We start from the raw sequence: 17432 nt of genomic DNA, 5'->3' as shown, positions 1-17432 counted from the left end.
AACCACCCATGCGGTAAATAATGCGGGATTAGAAATATTTAGTGTTTTGTTTCCCTTTCAAGAGTGGTAATCCATCAAATCCAAAAATGTTCTCTAAAATTTTTCTATATTTTTGGCAATCTCTAATATATGATATCATAAAAACTATAAAATTAAATAAAATGCATTACATAGCCAGAATAGATCTGCTTTTCTAAAGAACTGCCTTAACCTGAAAGAACAGGTAGAAACCTCTTTGAGCCAGAAACGTGGAATCCTCACTGAAACACAAAACAAAATAAAATTAAAAATATGGATTAAAACCAGGATAACTAGATTAGAATCTTTTAATTTTATTCCCTCAGGTAACAAATCTTAACGAGGGTGTGCAAATAACTTTGAAACAGCTTAAATATTTAATATCTTTCTAAAACACACACTCTTGCAAGACAAGGTATTAGAGTTATATAGGAAAACAATGATTGAAAACGTAAGATGTGCTGGGTATTTGGCTAAGAGCTCATAAAAGTGAAAATAAATTTTAAGTTTAGTACATCTATCACATGATGCACATTTACAAATAAATTTAACAATTTTTTAAAACAAGTGAGGCGCAAGACAAAAATGCACTGATTAACCTGTGGAAGTTAATATTCTGACTCTAATTTTTAATAGTTCCAAAACATTTTTATATTTAACATGAGCTTAAAAATAATTAAAAACTTCAATTAAAAGGTATAGTCTGTTATTAAGTAAAAATAACCACCGGAAGTAAAACTGACTTTAAACAAAATCAAATTCCAATTTTAAAATTTTAACTCGTGTAATGTTAATTCTGGTTATTAGTGAATCCAAATTATTACAATAATAACATTATAACTGCATGCAGTACTTTGAGATCTATCAAAGTAATAAAGTAACCTGTCACACGAGTAATTATCTATATTTAATCTATATATAAAACAAATGGCCCAGAAATGAGTAAAGTCTGTAATTCACTCAAGACACGTTGATGCCATATATCCATGGTGAGAACATCTAATTTCTTCATACATATTCATATCTTAATTCACTTTTAACAAAGTTTATGATTATGACTGTTGTGGAAACAGTGTATGTCCTTCTAGTGTCTCAATGAAATCAAGGATTACCGACCAGCAAAAGATAATCTAAAAAGAAAATATGTATGTGCGTGTTTGTGGAAAAGCCCCTTCTCATATATAAAGTATCTGCTTTGCCCTCCCTGCCCTTCACAGTGCTACACTGTAGAGCTGGGAGTTATATATGTTGGGGAAAACAGGAGGAGAGAACTCCTCTAGTCAGCTAGTCAGCCAGCACCTCAAGGGGCATTCCAACTGAAATAAAGGCATTTCAATTACAAACACAAGATGCAATATACACAATCACGTGTCAGCAAATGTGTTAGCAAGATATACAATACATGCAGTGATTTGTTGAGGAAACAAGATGACTTTAAGATTTTGTTTAATCAAGATGAATTAGATTAATTGGTATTTCCTATGAACAGTCAACACCGAAGGCTGGGAATGTGCTATTATTTTATAAAGCCATCCAAGGAAGTAGGTTAGGGAAAAGTCATGATATTAATAAATATCAAAAAGGCTAATACCAAATTCGCAGCATGAATCACATTATTTATTTCAATACAATCCGCAACAATTTAAAAGTGTGAATTAAGAATTTGATGACAAAAATTCTTGACTCTTTCCTCGAAATGAGGATCCAATCAAATTTTGAAGAGGACAACTTTTACAACTTGACAAGAAATTTAAGTTTCAAGCCCTGTGGTATTTCCAAGACATATCACTGTAGCTTCGGTGAAAAATACAGAAGAGAGTACAAACTTCTGAAAATTTTTGTTTGGAAAAGGGTTGAATTGAGACCTAGCTCTGATCCTTCTTAATGAAGCTAATGCTTTGAAAATCTGTGAATCCATAAAATGGGAATTAGCATACTACTTATATTACAGGATGGATGGAGATTGTTATGAAATATCAAATGCTATTTAAATATTTATTGCTGCACTAACCTTTCTGGAGAGGAAGAAAACCCCACCAATAGGTAACAGAAAATTACCTTCTAATAGATTAGAGAAAGAAAAGTTTTAAATGTCAGAATAAGTTAAATCAACAGGTTAAATCAAAGGCCAGAAGAGAAAACACATCAGTTAGAAGTGAAGAGTTGACCGGAGGAATGGACAGCATATTTACGTGATGGAAACTATTACACTGAAAAATAAAACAGAGATCCAATTCAACACATTCAACTTAATCAAGCAAACTCAGACTGATCTGCCCAATATATTCATGAAATTGACCAATTAGGCCCAGACATTTTTTGAGAAACTAAAATTTAAGTGTAAATATGTTTTTTACTCTTGAAGGAGAGGCTGTATAGCTTGGGGATCCATGGGGATCTGGCCATGAGACCAGAGTTCATATTCTGACACTACCAATTACTAGCTGTGGCCTTAAACAAGTCATTTAAGCCATTTGTCCCTGTTTCCTGGTTTAGAAGATAGAATAATATTTACCCCAGTAGCCTTTTTATGAACATTAAATGAATTAAACTACATAAAGAGATTAAAACACCACCTGGCAAATAATAAGAACTCAGTAAATGTTAGGCAATATAATTAATAGTAGTAAAATATTTCTGTCCTTTAATATTAGTTACATAAAAGCTGATATGAGAAATAAATTATTTATTAATACATTACAATGAAATATTATGTAGCCAAACGAATGAAAAATAAGTATAATTTACAATCTCTCGGACTTTAAGATTTATTTTATTTTAGAGAAAGAGAAAGAGAGGGAGAAAGGGAGAAGGAGGGAGAGAATGTCAAGCAGCCTCGTCACTGAGTGCGGAGCCCAGTGTGGGGCTTGAGCCCAGAACCCTGAAATCGTGACCTGAGCTGAAACCAAGAGTTGGATGCTTAACCCACTGAGCCACCCAGGCGTCCTTCTGACATGTTTTTAAAGTGTAAACACCGAGGTGCAGAGGAACAGATGCTATCTTTGCACAGATGGGCATGGGAGAAACTGGGTACTTTTTTGTTGTGTTTGAATTTTAAAACCTGTACATCTATTACTTTTTTTTTTTTTATAACAATGAAAATTACAAGAAAAGGACACTAGGTAAGACTTGCCAATACACATAACCCACTGATCATACATGGATTTCAGCTCCCTCCCAAAGCCCTATTAACATGACTTGGAAGAGTAAAAAGGCAAAATTCCACACCCCCTAGGACAAAGAGAATAGGAAAGAAGGTATCACCAAATAAGGTACTTCAACAAAATTACACATGAACATCAAAGCTGGCCATTCATCCTTCTTTAGTGTAAGATGGGTGGGGACAGAGCGGCAACAAAAAGCAAGCTGACTAAAGCAGCAGACTTCAGAAAGGTTCAGAAATTGGAGGCGCCAGATACCTTCGAAACAGGGAGTCTATTAAAAAAAAAAAAAAAAAGTTGATCCTCTGATCCCAATCCTTAGCCAATCTTAACATGTTACTACTGCTACCCTACAGCACAGCAGAAGCTCAAAATTCATCATGTAAATATGCTGAACTATAATAAACACTGGGTATTCATATACGCAACTGATGAACTCTACCTCTGAAACTAATAATATACTCTGTTAAGTGAATTTAAAAAGAAAACTAAAAAAGGAAGAAAACTAAAAAAATAGATAAATAAAAATAAAAATGTTATACTAGAAAGAGGCCATAGTGGATGGGTGACATGATAAACCTTTACTCGGTCAGGGGAATTCAGTGGAAGTCAGCACACTGAGTGCTCGCTGTCTTCTGCTTTCAATTAGAATGTTGGCCAGTGGACTCAACACTGTCCACCCACCACCTCTGAGGCAGGAGATTACTTCTTCGGAGATTATTTCCAAGGGAAATCCCTACTCAATAGCAACCTCTAAGGATTCTCCAACCAAAAGGTACACAAGCCCTGTATCTGCACACCGGGCATCAATTCAGCTTTTCTCTCGTGCTTTGTCACATGAAATCCCATCTGCCATCCCATCACGGAATATATACATAAAAGGACAAATTAAAAACCATGAAGAATTTAGACACTACTCTTGGTAGGAAAGGATGTTACTTAAGGTTGAACTGGCTTCATAACCAGCGGTGGAAAACTCCTGAAAAAACAGAGGGTGATAACCAGTAATCTCCACCAACATTCTCAAAGTTAGTAAGCACATCCTATGGGCCTGAGCTGGATTCCTGCCATGGGGGTGCTCTATGTACTTATAGATATAATGCAAACATAATAAAGCAGAATAAAGAATAAAACAGAGACAGGAGGGGTAATGCCATTTCAGAAGATGGACTGTTCTCTTAAATATGAAGAGTTGGAGAAGGTTTTGAAGGAAAGGTAAAGAATCTCAACTCTTCCTTGAAGGGTATGAATCTAACAGTAAGGAGAGAGATGTACTGTTTTGAGTGAAGCTGTAGTATGAATGAATGTGGCTGACCAGGAGAAAGCTGGAGGAGGCGTGGGCATGTTGAGAACGTAAGATCATCTGGAAAGGAGTCAAGTGTTATAGTTCCCAGGTGAGCAGTGAAGGTAGAAAGGAAAAAAACCTAGATTTTATGGTTAAGGCAGTGAAAACTTTTTTTTGGCTTGGGCATAACCATGTTTAAAAAAAAAAAAAAAAAAAAGTTTACCTGGAGTTACATGTGATATGGATCAGAGGAAGGAAAACTGGCAGACAGACCAGGGACAAACCTAATGTGTTATCAAAATGGAAGGTTATGAGTAACTACCCTAAGGCACTGAAACAAAGGGGCTAACAGGACAGATAAATAAGATTCAGACATGGCTAGATGTGGGAAGAGTGAAGGATTAAAGAGAACACAAAAACTAAAATTTAAATTAAAGAATGAAAAACCACTTGGGTTTTGCTTCTCTTAACCAATGTTAGGTCTCCCCTCTCTTGTCTTTCCCAGTTAATTTTTATTAACCAAACAGTAAGGTACTGAGGATAAAGGCGTATCTTACTTATTTTTGTATTCCTGACCTTTCCCACAACAAAGGCATCAAGAGCCTTCATGACATGTGTACAAATGTGGCTGAAAACGCAACAGGCAAGGCACCGAGTTTCTGAGTTGGACATAACAGATACTTATTTATTCATCCAACAAATGCTGCAAGACACTCTTATAAAGTGTTTCTGTGGATCAAAAAATTAGAAGAGTCATAAAAACTCATAAAAAAACACATGTAAATGAAATGGAATGGGAGGAAGGCTAAGTAATTAACTGTTTACTTTTTAAAGACTGTAGATTCTAAAGAAGTATTTTTAGACTACATACTTCAAACTCAATACAAATCTGGAAGACCTCAAAAAGACCAAGTGCTTGCTATTAAATATTACTACAATTACACTGCAACCTAAAGATAAATGCACCTGCAACGCTATCATGGTGAACTGTCTACAGCCAGTGACCAGATTCCAATATGAAGTTCTAAGAGAAAGATGCTATACTGGGGATGGCTCAGGTCATCGCTTCTTTTGCATCCAAACAGATCATGAAACTTCTGCTTTATTCCCTCAGGAAGCACTGGCCAATGTTTTAGACAACTGTCATTTAACAACAAAAATTTTACAGGTTTTACTGGCTTAAAATATTTATAAATACCTGTGGGCATGCATCTCTGGTTTGAGGGAATCTTGTTGTTCAGATGACAGGCAGCAAATACCTGCCTGGCATTTTCTAACTCTAGTACAGGGAACCCCTTCTGTTTAGGACTTCTTTGTGAATTCTCAGTTGTTCAAATTGACCTTCAGTTGGAGGATTTGCAGGTGACTTCAATATAGAAAGTGCTTATTAAATATTATTTGGAAGTGTTCTACCCATCATTGATTTTGAACTTTTCTGATATAAGGTATCTGACATATCTGAAGGCAAATTAGAAAACTGAGTTTTATAGACCATCAGAATAATTCTATCAGCAACATAAAAGGCAGAAAACCAAAGTTGAAGCTTTGGAGAAGGTGAAATGCTTGCAACATTTCTGTTTCTCCGATTTGAGTTAAAAAAAAAAAAAAAAGAAAGAAAGAAAGATACAAGAAAACTGAAATGGGGACTCTGGCAATGTCACCATCATTTTAAAGAGCAACAAGGAAGAGGGGTATTGAATCCCCATCTGTGGAATCAAATGGTTACCAATCTAAGGAAAGAACATTTTAGAACATATTTCAAAGGTTTCTCAGGATACAAGAGAGTAATTTTAAAATGATAAACATAATCCTGACATTTTCTAAAATCATTTGCTTTTAAGGAGATTAAAAAAAACCCAATTTTTAAACAAGCCATTTTTTCTTTACTAACAATGTGCTAACCTAAAAACGTATGCACAAATGGCAAAATGAAAAAAGATTTTAAAAAAGAAAGTGTGGCAATTCATGTACTTTTAAAAATGTAATAGAACAGAACTATTCAGCCTGCACAGTATTTAAGTGGCCACAAAAGCAGAACTACTACACCACAATATCAAATTTCGAAACAGACATCATGATGAAATCCAAAGAAGTAAACCAAACACTACATAAATATTGGGCCCCTGAAAACTTTTAGTATTAAAAAAAAAAATCAAATTTTAAAAATTGTTCCTTGTAAATAAAAATGACATTCTTTTGCCACGTGCAGGCCTACCTATAGTGATATTTAAAAACTGTGATCAGTCTGGTCAGGAAACAGGAGAAATGTCTAGGACCTACCTCAACTTCTTGAATAAACAGGTTTGAGTAACGCATACCCTTGTTTCTTTTCCCAGGATGTGACAAGAGTGACAAGAAGAAAGCACATTAGCCAAGGCTGAAAATTATTGCAGCCTGCAAATCATATTACCTCCAATCACCTTCATGTTCACATCACCCTGTTCAATCTTCTCCATGGCCATTTCTATTTACTTACCCTCCTCTCCTAACCAAGTTTATTTATACTCATTAAAATATAAGCTCCTGGAAACTTGTCTGCCTTGCTCACTACTTTAACTGCCATGGGGTGGAACAGTACCTCAAACACAGTAAAGACTCAATATTTTTTGAATGAATGGATACTACTCAAAAGTCAATCAGATTATTGAGTCCAATAAAATATAGGAGTTCAGTGTACTGTGGATCCCATCTACTGGGGGACAGGGATAGACCTTAGATCCCTAATCTTATAACCACTTAATGTACCCTCTAGACTGCTGTCCACGTGATCTCTTAAGACAAAATCTGATTAGCTTAACCATCCCTCCCCCAACCCCTGACATTACATTAGTTCACATGCGTTCCCATGGACCAGAGCTGGAAATGATCTAATTCCTGCCTACTTTGCCAAACAAACCCTGTCTACCATATACTCCTCCACACAAGCATATTTTATATATACTACAGCAGCAGTGGATTCAGTTTCCTGCATGCTGTTTTATAAATTTAAGCCTTGCCCATCCATGCCTTTCTGTCTGCCAATTCCCTCCCCAATGACTTGGTAAGCTAACTCACACCTGAAGTCCCAGCTAACAAATCCTCCTGTACGAAGTTTACCCAAGTTCCACTAAAAAGGGGTAGGAAAGGAGCAGATCAAGAGAAATACAGAAGCTATCATCATGGTTGAAACAGAGATGTGACAGCTCCTAGGGACACTATACAGGTTTGGAGAGATAATGAGGGACCATGGAGGGTAAGCGGAGAAAACAGCAGAAACAGAGCAAGAAAGCAAACTGGAATTGGATGATGCTGACGACCAAGAACAAGGTACTATATACTACCTGAGAAGCAAAGAAAAAGATTGGAATGGAGGATTTGGTCCCAGTGATTAATCCGATGGGAGCAGTAGACATTTTACTTATCATTTCTATTATGGCACACAACTTGATTGTGCTCATTCTTTTAGACAGCAAAGAAAGCTGCAAATTTTTCAAAATAACTCACACTTTCCATAGTGTTTGGTAACCAGAAATGAAACTATTTTATGAAGAAAATGTATTTATATTTATTAGCAACATGACAACACAGTGAAGAAACTTCCAGATTTCATTAATTTTGGCATAGCAAAGGAAAAACAAATTTGAAAATGTTTAAGTTGTAAATGTTAATAGGATTAAATGAATTAAAATATATAAATATAACTTAGTAAAGTATCTGGCATGTAGTAAGCATCACTGTAAGTCATTACTAACATTCTCTTTGCTAGGTTCCAGATTTCTGAAGTATCACAAACCCAAATGACAATATATAAAACCAGGCCAATTCTAGTGGTTAAGTAGTCAGAAAAGCAAGGACAGTTTAAATAGGTAGATAAAAACTATAAGTGGTCAAATTTGGCATTATTAAAATACCAAGACTGAACATGTTTTGTATTCTTTCCTTATGGATTTTTAAAGATAAGATAAGAATAAGATAAGAATTCAAATTCTTGTTGAATGAATAAATAAATATAATCTGTACTATTAAGTATGTAAATATTCCTCTAATGCAATTAAGACTAAATATCAATATTAGTATTGATATTACTTTTAGTGGAACAGAATGAAAAATCATTAGATTCAAATTTTCAAATATTATAGGTATTATATTTACATATGTAAAATGTAAAAAGAATAATGACACCAAAATAGAGAATTTTAAATCAAATAGGAGACACTATTAAAATGTCTTTTGTAGAAGAAATATTTATTATAATTCTACTGAGCAGTACTTCTGTATGTTACAAAGCTACTTTATCCCAAAATAAGTTCTAAGAAAAAAGTATTAATTTCCCACATGAAATCTGGATCTCAAGCTGACTTTGAGATAAGATAAAAATTAAATTATTAACATACACAGTAATGGATTAGAATATATATGATATATAATATATATTTAGAATATAAGAAAATTCTAAATATATATTCTTGGATTCTGCATAGTATCTAAAAATGATTTAAGGATGCAAACGAATAATCAATTCACAGAGATTATAATTAAGCACTTAGTTATTAAATTCCCCTGAAAAATATTAGATAATTAGCACACGGTCAGAGTACAATTGATGACACACATCCTATGTATTTTTAAAAAATCATTTTAAATTTGTTTTCTATCATAAAATTTCTTAGACTAGTCTAAGAGAAAAGTTCATGTAGTTCCCTTATTTAAACCAAATCCATTTAAAATGGCCCTTCTATTGTAAAAGGCTGTAGATCAGACTACATATTTCCACTCCAGTATCCTAAGAAACAATAAAACAAAGGTTGAGCAAGACTTACAGAGTAAATCATGATAGTATCATTATCATTATCAATACGCCACTTATGAAATCTGGTCTGGTCTTTCATGATATACTTCAGAGAAAGAAAATATATACAATATTCCCTTCTCTTACACAATGAAATAACTCAAGATTTTAAACAGATATAAATTATTTTGAGGGCTATTTCACTGTTGAATATAATGGTATGCTTACTTGTATAGAATGACAATTTAGATTAGGGGTTAATGTTCACTTTTTTTTTTTCAGATATTTAACTTGAGAAACATGTATAAATCAGATTCATTTTCTTTGAGAGAATAACCACTACCATCACCACTATAGCTGTTCTCATTTCATCTATACAAAAAAAAAAACACACAAAAAAACCAAACCAAAACAAACAAACAAACAAAAAGTGGACTGAAATGATGATGCAATTTTTAAATAGAGCCTTACAACCTTTAGGTGCAATTCCTAATGTAATATTAACATTGGATTTTAGGTACTATGTTTTAAACAGAGTCATTTATTTCCTAATTTTTCAACAGACCACTCAATTTGAATGTTAACCTTTGTTCTAGGACCATCAGTTTAAAAACTTAAAAAAAAAAAAAAAAATCTCTCACCTACAGGAAACAATTAGGATGCTTAGGGTTAGGCTATCTTGGCTAACTGAAATGCTATGGTTAAGTCAGGGTAACTGGATTCAATTTATAAGTACCATATCCCCGAACAGATTCTCTGATGGATCATTATTCTGAGGATTATTCACTCCAAATTGTATTTGATGCAAAAATTCTGGAAATACAGGAGATTCACCCTGCATCGCCTGGATAATGGCCCCAGAATATTCATCAGAATTAATGATCATTTGCTTAATTCTCCTATAAGGGGTAAATATTAGAGGCTCACTAGCTGGGCTCCAATAAACCAGTGTGTTATTCTAACAGAAGTACAGCAATAATTAATTTTTTTCAATATTAAATTCTCAGAACTGTGACTGCATTCACCCCTCATCTATATGGGCAAAATTATTTTTAAGAATCAGGTAACTCTGGACCAAAACTTTCTAAACAGTGTTAAGTCTTTCTGCAAATGAACGGCCTAGTAATTGAAAGTTAGTTAGGGAGAGTATTTAGAACAGTTTTTAATCTGTAATTAGGGTTTAAGACTTAATGCAGTGGCTGTCATCTAAGATTCATTCAAAATTATTTTTTACACACCATATTAAAAACAAAGGCTGGCTCAAATATAAATGAAGTATAAAGGTAACATGAAAGATTGCAATATAAAGCACTTTAAATATTAAATATAAAGGTGTATCATATATAAGATATGAAAAACTTAAGATTCTGCATTTTGACCCATAATGAGATTCTGTATTTAGTATATCTGATAATAACAGTAACTATCATTTATTTAGTAAATACTATGTGACAAAAATGGTTCTGGACCTATGATGTACATATAATCTCATTACATCCTGATAATACTTCTGCAGATTAAATACTGTCTCTATTTAACAGAAAGAGAAGATAAGGTTCAAGTTGTCATTAAAAGTAAAAAGAACTAGAGTGGAGACTCACCAAGTCCAGTCTTCAAAACCTCTAACCTTTTTGTAAGACCACTTTGCCCTTGACAAAACTAAACAGAGCTGATCCTCATTACTATTTGACAGTTCCACATGTGCAAATTTGCCCACTCACTAACATGTATTTGTAACCCCCAAATCAATTTTTTAAAAAATTTTAAGTCATCTCTCTATCCAACGTGGGGCTTGAACTTACACCCCTGAGATTAAGAGTCGCATGTTCCACTGACTGAGCCAGCCAGGCACCCCGCTCTCAAGTCAGTTCTTGTAGCGCTTCTAAGGTCATTCAGGAGCAGTGAAAATTTGTCCCCTGGTGCATGTGTGCATTCCCTACTGAGGTATGGCATATATAGTAAGCATCATTGTTTCAGCTCTAATAGTGTAAACAAGTGTCCCTTTGTGGTTTATTTGGTGCCACATTTTTCAGTTTTGTGTTGGCAATTCATTGTTTTAAATGAACCCCAAGCACAGGGCTAAAATCCTGACACAGGTTCCTAAGCGTAAGAGGGCCATGATGTGCCTTGAGGAGAAATACATGTGTTAGATCAGCTTTGTTCAGGCATGGGTTATTGGGCTGTTGGTCATGAGTTCAATGTTAATGCATCAACAATATGTATTAAGTAAGGTATTTTTAGACACAAAGACACGTAAAACAAGGTTATGTACTGACTGACCGATAAAAAATGTGACCAGAGGCTCACAGGAACCTAGCCTGGTATTTCCCTTAGGAGCAACGGTTCAGTATTTGCTAATTAGTGTTCAGGATGACTTTATACGACATAACTATGGTGAACAGTAAAAAATCCAATTGAAAACGTTTCCCCCAAGAATGTACCCATTATATTTCAGTATAAGATTCTTCTCTCATTTCCTTCTTCTCTCATTTCCTTCAAGGATAATCACTAAATCTGTGCAGTCATTATTCATCTGCGTTAGAGAAAGAAAACTTTTGTTGCCATTGGGTTTCATGGGTTGTAGCTACATGTGTCTGACTTTGCTCAGAAAATTAATGTCTCTTCAAAGCAATCTGGCTTTCCAGTGTGATAATCTAAGGAGTTAAATTTCATTCTTATTCCTTGATGTCATGGTACTGTTTAAATATGACCTTCTGTGAGATTATGATTTTTAAGGCTAGACTGTTACATACAGTCTAGACAGTATGAGCAACAACAATAACAACAACAACACTTCGCAGGAATTTAAGAATATCAGCACAAACTGGAACTCTTACCTTTCTTGTCCAAGTCAGATATTTTATTGAAAAAAAAAAAAAAAAAGTACAGTACTTAAAAATCCAAACAAGGACAATTCAGGATTGAAAGAAAGAAAACCTGAAGGAGCCCACTGTCTTCAGTAAAATTTGAATACAAAAAAATGTAAACCAGGAAAACAGTTTATGGCCTAATGCACTAGTTCCATGATAAACACACATATATAGTATATCTCCATCAAGTGAAACTTAATCACCTTTTTACAATTTAGAGAGGGAAGGCAGCTTTTACTATGGTTAAGCCATGTATCATCAATACCATGAAGGTAGCCTATCAGATGTAATAGCTTCTATAAAATACCACAGTGAGATTGCAATAAGCCTAGAAAATGGGCTACAAATCCCAGCTATGCTCAAGCAAGCAGTGAACCAAAAATAAGAATAGGTAAAACTGAACCAAGAACTAGATAGCATTCATCTAGATTCATGATTGGTAAGGCAAAGTTCATAGGCCAAGGTTTTAAAGTGACTTATTCAGATCTCAAAGACAGTCATTATACAAAATAAAATAAAAGCATTTATGTAATTCAGAAAAAGAAAATCACGATTTTTTTACTCCAAAGGACATAGCACAAAAAAGCTTACTTACAATGACCAAACACCACATTATTGTACCTCTAAAATATCACTTTAAATATGTAAAGGTAAAGATACTCAAAGTTGCACTTTATCAAATTTAAGCTCTCCAGTTTAGAGAAGCAATCTAAAAGATGTCACACACTTTCTGCTTAATACATTTTCTGAAATCTTTCAGATTGTAATACCTTTAGGTAAAAGAAATGTCAACTTTAAGTTTCTTTCCCAATCATCATATTTAAGTTAGCCATTAAATGCTGAATTACAATTAATCCATACAACAATATAAAAATACATGTATTAAATCACAGTTTTCATCAATTATTGGAACTTAGTAAGAAATACTCATCATTTTAATATACCATTTTGAAGAATTCAAATGGCCTGAACGTTGTCGAGTGTCTAAATTATACCATCAATAGAAATGTTACATTTTCCCCTCTGCTTGTGAAAATGAGCTCATGCAGTATTTCTGACACTCACGGTGACACATATGGTCTGCCAAGGGTGTGCAAGCAGGTCTCACTTTTAAACATGACAATATGATTCAGAGGCATACAGTATTAGCTGAAATACCAGCTTTCACATGATTTCCATAAGCTTGAAGCCAAAATGATAATTTTGAGTGGTTTCAGGTATCAGACAAAGCAGATAATTTAAAAAGTAATAGCAAATGATTCTACTAGCACAGACTAGTTATCACTGTGGTTAGCTTAAAACTAGGATAATGTTTTTGTAGTACAATGAACACTATACTATGAAATACAATGGGTTTGCAATACAGAGCAGATTTTCCAAGTAGAAAGCAAACTGAACAAAACAGAAATTCTAGTAAAGATCATCAACCTTACCTACTACTCATCTTAGCCCTTGTTAAAATACCCTGAGTAAAATGCAAATATATTAAATAATGCTGGTTATATAAGACTTCTCTAAAAATGAGCCATAAATGTCAATGCATCATTTTTATTTACAACAGTCAGATATGTAAAAATTGGTTCTTAACCAGTCACAATATAAACATTAAGGAATACTTATATGAGATCTGGAAGTTTTCCATTTTCTAGCTTTTGTTAGCATTTTGGCAAAGCAAGTAATACATAAATGGATTCAATGTAAAAAAATCATAAAGAGAAAAATATATAAAATTTACAGTAGTTCTACCCACCCTGGGCCAACCTAGATCCCTAGAAAGCCTCCCCAACCATGTTCACTTCTGACTAAAGGAAGAATACCAGTCCTCCAGCAAAAACAGCCCCATGTTTTCATCAAAGAGGCTCTCACTTCAATGATATTCCTCCAGGGGAAGAGGACAGGAGCCAGGTTCCCTCGAATGCCATTCCCCAGATGTTCAAAACGTAACTAATTTATTAGCATTAGAAGATTTGGTTTATAGGGGAATCTCACTGGTCCAGTTTGTAGCCTACAAAAAAATGGATTATTTTTAAGTATAACATTAGAATATGAATAAAGGATGAGGATGTGGCTTTTTATTCCATAGAAATGGATACATTTCCAAACATGACAATTAAACAAAAAAGCATGCCTACCATTGAAGTTGTGGTCCCTCCTGATTTTTTAATGTTCTTGGAAGGCATTCCATGAAGGCGACTGAGTCTAGCTTGAAAACCTGGAAAATCAAAGTCCTCAATTTAGGAGATTCTATGATCACTGTTCCTGTCTGTACAGAATTCAAAATGAGTCTGAGGAAGGAAACATCTTGAACAGTAGTGGGGAAAATGCAAAACACACTTAACAGATCTGAAGCAACGCCTGGAAGGGCTCTAATGAGGTTAGCACACAACTATGGATTATTTAAGAATCAGGGTATTATTCAGGGCTTTTCTTTCCTCCTAATTTACCTTTATAACATTTCAACATTTTCACAGTGGTCCTAGCAAGGAGGCAAGTCAACCTTTCTAATAATCAGAACATGTGATTAATACAGTAGATGAATTACTGTCTGACATGTGTCTTTATAGCATCTTGTGCTAAGACGCTTTCATTTCCATTTCAGCCTATTCTCGTTCAATGGATATTCCTAGATGCACTCTAAGTCCACCATATTCAGCAGTCAGCAAGTGCTACTGACCTCTTCTTCCCGGATGCGACATTAGAGGGAAAGAACCAGTTAAGATACTTTCAAAGACAGGATCTGGTAAATTTTTGTCTAGCTCGGTAGGATCTTCCTTTTCCCACCAGGGCACAACTCCAGTGATGCCACACGCTCCACCTGATTCCTTCTCATAAAACCAGTCACTCTGCTCATCGTCACCTGTGCAAATACAAGAAATCCCCCAAAGATTCAGTTTTATTATCCAAATACACAGAGTTATCAGATTTAAAAAATGCAAGATAGCAATTAAATCTGAGTTTCAGAAAAAGGATTTTTCATATAAATATATAATACCTGCACAAAATTTTTAATATGTCTAAATACTGCATGGGGCACACTTATATTAAAAAATTATTTGTTATATATCTAAAAATTAAATTTAACTGGGGATCCTGTATTTTATCTGTTAACCATTTACGTAATACAGAAAACTTATTCTACACCACAGCTTCACAAAAATGTTTTTTAACACCACAACAAGAACTGCCATCAACAAAAACATAAGCTGTTATGTTTTAGAACCAATTAAAAAATGTGAAAAACCATAATACTGGTTAATTCTAAGGCAAAAACTGTAGAGAAATCCATTTAAGTTACTACCTTTTCCAAATTAAAGAAAAACAAGCCTTAATCTCCTACAGAGAATTAAAAGTATAAAACTATAGAACCCGTTCTCTGCAGCTGATAATGGTATAAAATTAGCTTAATTTCATGATTTGTATGGAGTGTAAAAGGGGAAACGATCATGAACAGATGTGACTAAATGAAATTAATCTGATTAAGTTCATTAAGAAATAGTTGTGAAAAAGTTGATTTTAAATGAAAAGTGACAATACCACAGAGTTTACAAAGAAACTATACTGGACTATGACAAGCAAGGTATTTTTAAAGCAAAACACTATCCATAGTAAGTTGGACTTTTGGGAACATCCACAAGTGCAACCATGGAGAAATGATCCATTTCAAACTCAGTTCAAAATGTACTGGTGAATTGACAGTATTTTGTTTTTAAAACAAAATGTGAATCAAGAGTATTTTGTTTTTAGAACAAGGATAAGGGGGGAAAATAGAGAAGAAGGCGTAAGAAGATCCTTATGAAGACTTGTAGAGTCTTCATGATTCTAATTCTGGTTTTTAAGAGGGTCATCACAATTGCCATGAAGTTTTCCCTTTTACAGAAAGAGAATTCTGATTTCCAAAATCTCTTGCTACGAACATTTTTAAAAGCAAACTAGAAAAAAACCAGAACTTCAACTGAAAATGGCTTTCTGGGAAAGAGCCGTACTTCAAGTTACGAGGGAGTGAAAAGTTTAAAGCATTTGGAAAACCAAAGCCACCAGTGTTATTTCAATTGAGGATTTAATAAAAATTAATTTAAAAAAAGGTACTTTACAAAGCACATAATATTTAGTACTTTTACTGAGAATTACATTAAAATTTCCTAGAACAGGTATAGGTACAAGAAAAGGGAGTCACTTGAAACTAATTACCCTAGATCTTAACTCCATTTGAGACGTTATTACAGAAAAAATGAGCTCATTTTATGTTTGATGTGATACACAACTTTGTTCTTAATAGGGAGATCAAACAGCTAAAGATTAAGAACCTGAGTTCTGAAGTCAGTCGGAACAGGGAGAACTGCAGTGTTGTGTGACATGGGGGAAGGTAGCTCCACTCTATGAGCCTGTAGGTTTCACCATACCTCCTAAAAAAGAATCTCCCAGGGTTTTCTTAAGAATAATATAAAATCGGGACGCCTGGGTGGCTCAGTTGGTTAAGCGGCTGCCTTCGGCTCAGGTCATGATCCCAGCATCCTGGGATCGAGTCCCACATCGGCTCCTTGCTCGGCGGGGAGCCTGCTTCTCCGTCTGCCTCTGCCTACCACTATCTGCCTGTGCTCGCTCGCTCTCTCTCTCTAACAAATAAATAAATTTAAAAAAAAATTAAAAAAAAAAGAATAATATAAAATCTAAAGTAAACTGAATGGGAAAAAAAAGGCACTTAGAAATGCAAAACGTAATAAGCTCATAATAAATGCTGGTGTATTATCCTAAACCATTTGAAGCTTTTCAAATATGGGTAGGCTTGTCCAAAAGTTTTTTCATTTCCTTTCATTACGAAATGCAGCATTTGTAGTAAATTTGAGTGGGCTCATGTATTTAAACAAGAATTTAGGTATATTATCAAGGTAGTCGAATTCACTCTGAGCTCCGAGGTTCTAGCATATTTCAGCAAAGTCTCTTAACTTTAAAAAGTCTATGGTCTTTAAAACAGAATATATATGGGTTTTTAAGTAAGCCAAAATGAATGATCATTTATTTTATTCCTACCAAGAGGAATGAACAGACTATGGGAAAAAAAAGCCTAAGTGGCTATCATTTTCTTTTTTTCTTCCTATTATTAGACTGTAATTTAAAACTATAAATCTTGGGGTTTTTTTCCCCCTTAGAACTTACTGCTTTCCTCTAAAGATTCTCAAGAAAGGCAGATAACATTTGTAGAGTGCCTCCTGTCCTCTTATTAAGGTTTTTTCTATTTTCTTCCCTAAGAGGTAGTTTCAAAATAATGTCATCCGAAACTGTGAAAAGCTTCAGGGAACTTCAAAGATGTTAAAGATCTAAGTTGTAAGACA

General features: G+C 34.3%; 1 protein-coding gene across 2 annotated transcripts in view; it reads right to left on the bottom strand.

The window, feature by feature from the left end:
* GPATCH2 (G-patch domain containing 2) overlaps positions 1-17432 on the bottom strand; it is a gene marked incomplete at its 3' end in the record, with an annotated part of 167530 nt that overhangs the window by 133126 nt on the left and 16972 nt on the right. The window contains exons 4-6 of one of the 2 annotated variants that reach the window (XM_080825115.1): positions 14777-14959; positions 14235-14314; positions 12077-14107 (exon numbers count right to left, since the gene is read on the bottom strand). In XM_080825115.1, coding sequence (XP_080681241.1) covers positions 14075-14107; positions 14235-14314; positions 14777-14959 — 296 coding nt within the window. Of the gene's footprint in view, positions 1-12076; positions 14108-14234; positions 14315-14776; positions 14960-17432 lie in introns of those variants that run through there. The other variant, XM_080825116.1, reaches the window with a different exon arrangement.

Source organism: Martes martes (genome assembly GCF_963455335.1).
Source record: "Martes martes genome assembly, chromosome: 15".
Taxonomy (NCBI): Eukaryota; Metazoa; Chordata; class Mammalia; order Carnivora; family Mustelidae; genus Martes; species Martes martes.
Note: the sequence above shows the minus strand (reverse complement) of the source record. Positions and strands in the feature narration are given on the sequence as shown.